Raw genomic sequence first — 8,775 nt, forward strand, 5'->3', positions numbered from 1 at the left:
GGTGTCCTCTTTGATTTTTTTTGTTAGGCTTTTATAGTTTCCATTAAATAATTCCCTTACATCTTTGGTTAAGTTAATTCCTAAGTATTTAATTCTTTTGGGGGCTATTGCAAATGGGATCACTTTCTTGATTTGGCCTTCTGTTTGTGTATTGTTGGTGTACAAGAAGGCTACTGACTTTTGCAGGTTAATTTTGTATCCTGCCACTTCTGTCTGGATTCTTATATATTTTTCCCCTTTTAGTTATTTTTCACATTTGTCAAGCTATATGTAGATGTGGTATTTCTATTACCTTTTTTTTTTTAAACTTCATTCTCCTTTATTTTCCAGTTTGTCCATTTTAAGTCCTTTCTTTGACCTCTGCAAGAATTGTTAACTTTCTGCAGATGCCTGTCTAACCCTCTAACTTATAGCATTGTCTTCTTTTTCCAAGAAATCTTACATGTTCCTTTTCATGACATATTCCCAAGGTTTGTTTTCAGTACACGGGATGGAACCCAGGACCTCCTGTATGCTACGCAAGCGTTCTGTCTTCGAGCCAAATCACATTTACTTGTGTTCACATTTACTTGTGCTCTTCTTTTTACTATTCCTCCCTGTGGAGAGGGTGTATCCCTCTGGGAGATAATGAAGATTGGGAAGAGATTGTGTGTATCCCTTCCTAATCTCTAGATTCTGAAGAAGTAAAATGGTCTGTATTTGTTCTAGCTTTTAAAGTCTCCCATGGAATGGTAGGGGATTGACCAGGTATCTGGGAGGTGGCCTCCATTCCCAGTGTGACTAGTGGTGTGTCCCCTCATTACTCTGGTGATGGCCTTGAAAGTCAGCTAAGAAGTTTCTTTAGCAACCAAGCCGAGCAGGTCCTCACAGAGGTCCTTTTAGGATCTACCTGTTAGTAAAGCTAGTTTGCCATAGCCCTAAGTCCTAGTTCTCTGGTACAGTTTCTGCCTCTTCCCACTTTCCAGCCAGCTTTTCCATTGCAGGCTGAATGCACAGGAAGGTTTGTATCTGCTAGAAGAGGCTCTGGTTCTGCTTTTGAGTCAGGCTGCTCCCATATTTCACATGGCTAAACATTCCCTCTGCCTTTCTGCCTACACTAAGGTGGTTTGACAAGACTTGGGGAGATGCTGACCTCACCCTCTTACTCTTGTGCCTGCTCACTATGCACTCTAGAGAGAGACAATGTAGGGCTGATCTTCCCCTACCCCTCGATGGCTCTGAAGCTTCTGGAAGATCTCTTGTTGAGTCTGACCACAATTGTGCAGCATTTTCTTTCAACCACTGGGGGCAGATGACTCCTCTTTCTTGTCCTTTCTGTTACTGAGAATGGCCCCTTTTCTGGGCCCCCTGATCTGTACCTGGGAACAAGGCAGAGGGGTGGGTTGTTACATTAGTATAATGCTGAGAGCCCTCATGTGCGGTGCTTTCTAACACTGGGCTTGGAGTTGGGGGGAAGGAAAGTATGAGTCTTGCCCTCTCCTGTTGGTGAGCTGCTTCCTTCCGGTGCTTGGCAGGTTTGTAACCCCAGATCAGAAGTACTCCATGGACAACACTCCCCACACGCCAACCCCGTTCAAGAATGCCCTGGAGAAGTACGGACCACTGAAACCTCTGGTATGTGACTTGGTCACTGTGCAGATTGCTGTAGTAGCATCCACATTTGTGGTTTTCAGAGCCTTTCCTCTGGATTCCTCTCCCAAGAGAACATGCAAACATCTCCTTTTTTTTTTTTTTTGCCAGTCCTGGGCTTAAGCTCAGGGCCTGAGCACTGTCCTTGGACTTTCTCAAGGCTAGAACTCTACCCTTGAGCCTCAGCACCATTTTTGGCTTTTTTTCTATGTATGTGGTACCGAGGAATCAAACCCGGGTCTTCGTGCCTGCTAGGCAAGCACGCTACCACTAGGCCAAACTACCGGCTCAAACATCTCCTTTTAATGAGAGGGCACCTGAAGGCTGGTACTTGCTACCATCCAGTTGACATTTAAGTGTGACAGGCAGGCACTGGCTGGTGGTAAAGACGGTGGTATATCCTGGAGCAGCAGCATGTAGGACGGTGGAAGCAGACATCAAACACAGGACACACAAGAAACGAAATGCTCAGCTGGGAGGGAACTGGAGGGCAGGGAAAGGGCTGGATGTCTCAGATCTCATGTCAATTCCCAGAAATAGCAGGTGGTTCTTCACATCAGAACTTTTTGTCAACTTATAATTCTTAAGAGAACCCGGGGAACCACTTATAGCCTGCAGTGAGGATACCCAGGGCATCTTCCTCTGGCAGCATACTTACTCACATCCCTCCTAGATGATGGGATGACCATGCTTGCCTATTTTCTGACAAGTGAAATTGAGAAGTGGGTGGAAGAGGAGGACGACAGCAGGGATACAGAGCAAGTTTCAGTCGACTGGACAAACCTCTACGGTGCTTCTTGTCTGCCTCGTGCAGTAGAGGGGTGGCTGGATCCCTTGTCCCACAGGAGCTGACTCAGCTCAGTGGGGTTTTAGGGACTGGTGTGTGTGATCAGGAGTTAGTAAGTGTGGGTGTCTCTGCCTTTGTGTTATCTACACATACTTTTCCTTGGGCAACTATTCATGGCCTTTTTGGATGACATTAGAGGTGTCAACCTTGCCCTAAACATCTCAGTCTCAGGAGCCTCCTTCCCCCCTGCTCTTTTCTATCTGTGGCTAGAGAGGTAGCCTTGAATTCCCAGGTCTCATAAGTTCAAGAGGACCCCTGAATATCCCTATTAGTGTGGAATTGAGGGGACCTGAGTTTTCAGCAGCTCCAAGTTATTATTTTTGTTGGGTTTTGTTTTGATACTTACTATGAAGATCTCCTGGCCTTAGCTTCCCAAATGCTTGAATTTCAGATGTGTGTTACCATACATACCCAGTTACTCCTCCACCCTCTGTTTGAGATGAGTCTCAAACTCCTGGGTTCAAGTGATTATTTTGCCATAGCCCCTCTCACCCCACTGCTGCATATGGATAAGATTTCAGAGCACAGCGGGCTTGAGAACTTACATTGCTAGAACAGCTATGGCCTTGGGTAGGCTCTTAATTTCTGAGCCTGAATTTCTACCCTGTAAAACACACAACAGTTACTACACAGGGCTGTGTAGATTTACTGTGAGCAGGAGTCTGCTTTTGGCCATGCAGACTCTTGGAATCAAGTCTACTTGTGCAGGGCTGGACAGTTAAAGTTGTAAATGATGCATTAGAGGTTAGCAACTGGCACATGCCTTCCCCCTGGCTTGCCCAGAGGTGACTAGTTTGCCCTAAGTCCCATATCCACCCAGTTTCACGCGCACTGCCCTTGCCTGTAGCCCCAGACCCCACACCTGGAGGAGGATTTGAAGGAAGTGCTCCGCTCTGAGGCTGGCATGGAACTCATCATTGAAGACAATGTCGTGAGGCCTGAGAAGCAGAAGAAGAAGCCTGGGGTAAGACTGCAGGGATGGGCAGCCCCTGTTGCTAACCAGGTCAGCATGGAGGGGGGGGAGGTGTTATAGCCATGGTGAGAGGCATAGCCAGGGGAAAGGAGGTAAAAGTGAGGTGCCTTATTAACAAAACTGACAAAAGTCAGGCCCTGGTGCCTTACCTACACCTTTCCTCTTCCCTCTTGGATAGTTCACTTAGGATTCCAGTACTGTGATTGGACCTCTAGAGTGGGCCACAGGCTGGGAATAGCCAGTGCACACATGATTAGGACCCAGATAATCCTAGAGGTCAGCAGATAGACACAGACATGTGAGGGACATCTTTGACCATCTGAGTCACATTGGATGAAAGATAGTGAAAGACGCCCAGACTCCTAAGGGCTTTCTTTACCTGGATGAAGAGTTAGCCACATGAGTGGGTACAGCCTGGATGTGAGAATGGACTTGGGGTGGGAAAACTCATTCCACTGAGGTAATGTTGACAAGGACATTGGGATGAGAGGAACAGGGAAGGGACTATCCCTAAGCTAGCACAGATGCCAGACACCACAATTGGATTTATCTCTCCCAGGCTAGGTGGGTTCCTTTTCCCAGATTGCTCTCCTGGAGGGAGAAATCAGGCAGTTGGGCTGAGGTGGGACCCTTTTATGTAGGTGAAGAAAACCTGACCCAGGCCTGCAAGGACCCTTTCTAGATTTTGGAGCATATGGGTCCTGTCCTGCTTCCATTCCAGGCAGTACAGGGTAGGGCTGGGTATCCTGGTAGGAGGTAATACATCTGTGGTCTTGTTGGTTGAGTGCTGTAGGTGTCACTTGGATGATTATCTGCCAGGCATCTCTAGGGATATGTTTGTGATGAAGGCTTCTCAGGGGTGAAGAGCAATTTTCTTGGTGAGTGGACATTTGGGTTGGGTCCTCCTTGCTACTGCAGTCTGACAGAGTAGGAGTCTGTCAAGATCAGAGGAGTTTAAAGGAACTGAAGTACCCTGGAACCCCCTACCCCAAGAACAAGTCTCAAGAGTAGGCCATGAAGTTTCCACTGCTGTGGGACCTGGCTCTGAGGTAGTTTGCAAGCGTGGTCATGGAGCACTGGCCCCAGGGATCCCCATTGCCCTCTAAACAACTTCCTTCCTCCCTGACCCGCAGATGCGGCGCAGCCCCATCAAGAAAGTCCGGAAGTCTCTAGCCCTTGACATTGTGGACGAAGATGGGAAGCTGATGTCAACACTGCCCAAGACACTGTCCTTGGTAAGGGGCCAGTTAGGATCACCCTGCCCCAGAACCACTGAGCCATATTCTACCTTGGGGAGGGTGGCTCCCTGAACATCTTAGGCCTCTGGAGCTGTCTAGTTGTTTCTCCAGCTGAGCTTCAAAAGATCTGGGCCCTATCCCAACTTTCACTTCACAGCTCTGCTTTGTTTCTTTGGGCAAGAGCTGTATTGCTCTAACATCATGCTTTAGAGACTCAGGTGATCAGCTTTCAGACAAAGCTTGGTGGTTGGGTACTTCTGTCCTCATGGTCCCTGTGTCAAGGGATCTCTGCCAGGCTGGGGACTTGGTTCCCTTTTTCATTTGTTTATTTATTTCACATATAGAAAATGGAATCTAGGGTCAGGAGTTTAGCCTAGTGGTAGAGTATTTGCCTAGCATGCACAAAGATCCAGGTTCAATTCCTCGGTACCACATACATAGAAAAAAGCTGGAAGTGGTGCTGTGGCTCAAGTGGTAAAGCTCTAGCCTTGAAGTCCAAGAACAGTGCTCAAGCCCAGAACTAGCAAAAAAAAAAAAAAAAAAAATGAAAATGGAATCTAGAGTGTCACACATGCTAAGCATGTACCTTGCCGCTGAGATGAACATGTGAAGGAATGATCAGAAAGCAAAATACTGAGTGGTGAGGAGGACACTAAACTGGGCTTGAGTCTTACACCACCAGTTAGTTGCTGCCTAGAATCTTGCATCCCAGTTTCATGGCTGTCAAAGGTCAGCCCAAGCTGTAATCCCAGCTGCTTAGGAGGTAGAGAGGAGGAATGTCTTGGTCTAAGGCCCGCTCTGGGCAAAAACAAAAGGACTCAGACTGGCTTGAGTGGTTCTGTAGCAAGTGTGAATCCGTAAATTTAGTCTCCAGTACTCCCCCCAAAAGGGAAGGCAAATCATCAATATTGGCAATGGAGGCTATACAAGTGTGAGATGTGACTCCCCAGGATTTTAGGTCCATACTGTGTCCCTTTGTGTGTATGTGGGTGCTCTGGGGCTGTCAGAGCAGAGGAGCACCTTGACTAGACTGACTACATGTGAAATGAGTGGACAGTTGCTAAGTGTATGCTAGATGCTAGGCTCTGGCACTTCACAAGTGTTTACTTGATGCTTTAAGAAAGTGATTTGGGAGTTGGCCTAGTGGTAAAGTTCTTACTTAACATACACAAAGACCCAGGTTCAATTCCTCAGTACCACATACATTGAAAAAGCCAGAAGTGGTTCTGCAGTTAAAGTGGTTGAGCACTGGCCTTGAAAGCCCAAGGATGGTGCTCAGGCCCTGAGCTTAAGCCCAGGACCGGCAAAACAAAACAAAAGCAAATAGTGATCTTGTTTAAAATTCATTATCATCCTGCCCAAACTTCCAATAGCCAAGTGATAATGCTGAAATATTTTGTTGTTCTTTCTTCTCTACTTCCCCTTTCTGACCTTTTCCTTCTTCCCTTTCCTCTCCCTCTTTAAGTATTGACTGACTTGATTGTGATTGTGATTTCAGCCTGCACATGTCCCATCCAGCTCTTCCAGCCTCACCCTGCCTATTAAAGAGGAGAATAGCCTGCTGAATCAGGGCTTCCTTCAGGCCAAACCTGAGAAGGTGACACCAATCCAGAAGTCCCGGAGCCACTTGCCAATCCCTGCCCCTGTGAGTGTCGGCCTGCTTCCTTAGGTCTGCTCTTGCTAACCATTCCATCCCCAGGGACTTTGCATAGGCTTTTCTGTTGCCTTCCCCACAGCTCCTGCTGCTGCCTTCCTGTGGCTGTGTTTGTATGATTAACTTTTCTTCTGATCCCAGTTTGAAAACAGCTTCCCTAGGGAAGCCTTCCCTGACCTCACTATGAAGAGACTCCTCAACCCTGGTATTCCCTTTCTGTGGCTGAGGCTCAGTCATTACTAAATCATTGTCATCGTTTTTGATTTGTGTGTTGATGTGCATGTTTACTTCTGCCTGGGCTGCTCCCATCTCAGCATCCTTACAGGCCTGACTGGCTTTGGCTTTTCAGGAAGCTGTTAGATGCCACCTTGGAGCATCTATCTGGCCCAGCTTCCTGCTTTACAGATGTCTTCCAACTGAGGTGTATCAGAGAAACAGTCTCCTACCCCTCCTACTAGGGTTTATTGGGAATACACAGTCCCACCTAGATGGTAACCTTCTTGCTCTCTCCCAGATGACCAGTGCCTGGAAGATAGTGGCCTGTGGCGGGACCAAGGACCAGCTCTTCATGCAGGAGAAGGCCCGGCAGCTCCTGGGCCGCCTGAAGCCCAGTCACACATCTCGGACCCTCATCCTGTCCTGAGAGGCTCGGAGGGGAAGCCCATGTCTCATGTTTACAGGGGCTGGGGTGGAAACAGAGAAGAGCCTGCAGTGAGAATCTCTCAGGTGATCACTTGCAGGGGCGTTCTGTTGCCATCCTCTCCCCAGACTGCTCAGGCGGTGGCAGAAATGCCACACACTGACCTTTCACCAATTCTAGTTGCGGGCAGCTCCTGGTGCTAACAATCCAGTCTCACTCCTGAGCTTGCCTGTCCCCTCCCCTTGTCAACACCTCCCAAATTTTGATCGGGCCTGACCCCATCACAGACCCTGCTTCCCATCACAGACCCTGCTTGAGAATAGGGGACATGGCCAGGGTGCATTTTCCCTCAAACCCTATTGGGGTTCTCTTGAAAGAATAAAGTTGCCTTTTGTGTGTGTGTGTATGTGTGGGTATGTATGTATGTATGCAGCTCTGGACTCTACTGTTCTTTTTTCCCTTTTTTTGGGGGGGGGGTCATTTTTTTTTTTTTTTTTGCCAGTCCTGAGATTTGAACACAGGGCCTGGGTGTACTATTCCTGAGCTTCTTTGTTTTTCTGAATAGTTTATTAGAGATAAAAGTCTCACCTACTTTTCTCTCTGGTCTGGCTTTAAACCACAATTCTCAGCCCCACGAGTAGCTAGGATTACAGGTGTGAGCCACTAGCACCCAGCTTTGGGACTCTCTCTGGATCCCACTCCAAGTTTCCTGGTGAATGTCTCCTAGAATGTGGGCACATGTGCCTGCAAGCATCTTGGAGATCCTATACTCTTCTCCAGAGAGGCCCAGTGTATAAGGAAGCAGTTTCCTTGTCTCTACACGCTATACCTGGTGGGCATTTATGCAAAGATCCCATAGCTCCACCATGGTGTATGTGGAGACCCAGCTCAGGAGAGAGTGGTAGAGTGGTGTACTAAGGCTTTACTTGGGGCATCAGTAGCATTCTTAGTTTTCATCTGGCTTCCAATAAACTACATGTTTAAGCATGTAACAAGAAAAAGCAGGCGGGACCTTCTAGCCACAATGGCCATGGCTGAGTAGTAGGCTGGGTTTCCTTAGTGGCCCTTTAGCAGTTGTCTACTGTATCTTGCCTCTGCCAGGCCTATTGAACAAGGTTGTGGCCATGGCTGGTGGTGGAGTCACTGAAGAGAAAAGTGGTTTGAAGCCAGAGAAAGGCTAAACTGGAAGTGGGGTTTTAAGTAGTGCAGAATGAGGTTATTTTTAGTGAAGTGCCCATTCCTAGATCTAGCTTGAGACCCTTTCCTCAATAGAGGGGGTATAGTTCCTCTCATCTGGAGGAAGAATGGGCACTTCACTGAAGAGATGAGGCTTCATCTAGGGTCACACAGGGCAGTAGGCCCTGCTAGAGGTCCCATCAGCCACACCATTTGTGCTTCCCTTGAGCCTATGTGGTATAGCTAAGGTTACAGGCTCTACTCTGCCTTCTCGTAGCCTTAGGTGGGCTCCACTGCTGAACCTGCAATCCATCTCTAAGACCCTATAGAGGGTCTTCATCTAGTGTCTTCTCTCTGGTCTCATTTAGAGACCATCCCTAGGCCTTTTTTTTTTTTTTCTAAAGGAAGAGGGGAGTTGAACCCAGGTTCTTACACATGATAGGCAAGCATTTTACCACTTGAGCCACATTCCCAGTCCTTCAGTGTTTTGGGGAAGATGATAATTTTGTACTAGTTTGTATAGATTGGTATTGTTTTAAACTGCTGATACCCTTTGTTTAAACTTCAGTTTGTAATCCTATGCGGTATACAGTAAAATACACACATGTATACATGTAT

The 8,775-nt window shown here is 47.5% G+C and overlaps 1 protein-coding gene across 3 annotated transcripts in view; it reads left to right on the plus strand.

Moving 5' to 3' along the window:
* Mybl2 (MYB proto-oncogene like 2) overlaps positions 1-7,271 on the plus strand; it is a 36,170-nt gene extending 28,899 nt beyond the window's left edge. For all 3 annotated transcript variants that reach the window (XM_090352856.1, XM_090352857.1, XM_090352858.1), the window contains 5 exons: positions 1,515-1,614; positions 3,324-3,440; positions 4,583-4,684; positions 6,186-6,332; positions 6,856-7,271. In XM_090352856.1, the coding sequence (XP_090208982.1) occupies positions 1,515-1,614; positions 3,324-3,440; positions 4,583-4,684; positions 6,186-6,332; positions 6,856-6,984 (595 nt within the window). In that variant the 3' untranslated portion in view covers positions 6,985-7,271. The remainder of the gene's footprint in view (positions 1-1,514; positions 1,615-3,323; positions 3,441-4,582; positions 4,685-6,185; positions 6,333-6,855) is intronic.
* The last annotated feature ends 1,504 nt before the right edge of the window (positions 7,272-8,775 follow it).

This window comes from Megascapheus bottae, chromosome 18, assembly GCF_031878675.1.
Source record: "Megascapheus bottae isolate mThoBot1 chromosome 18, mThoBot2.hap1, whole genome shotgun sequence".
NCBI lineage: Eukaryota > Metazoa > Chordata > Mammalia > Rodentia > Geomyidae > Megascapheus > Megascapheus bottae.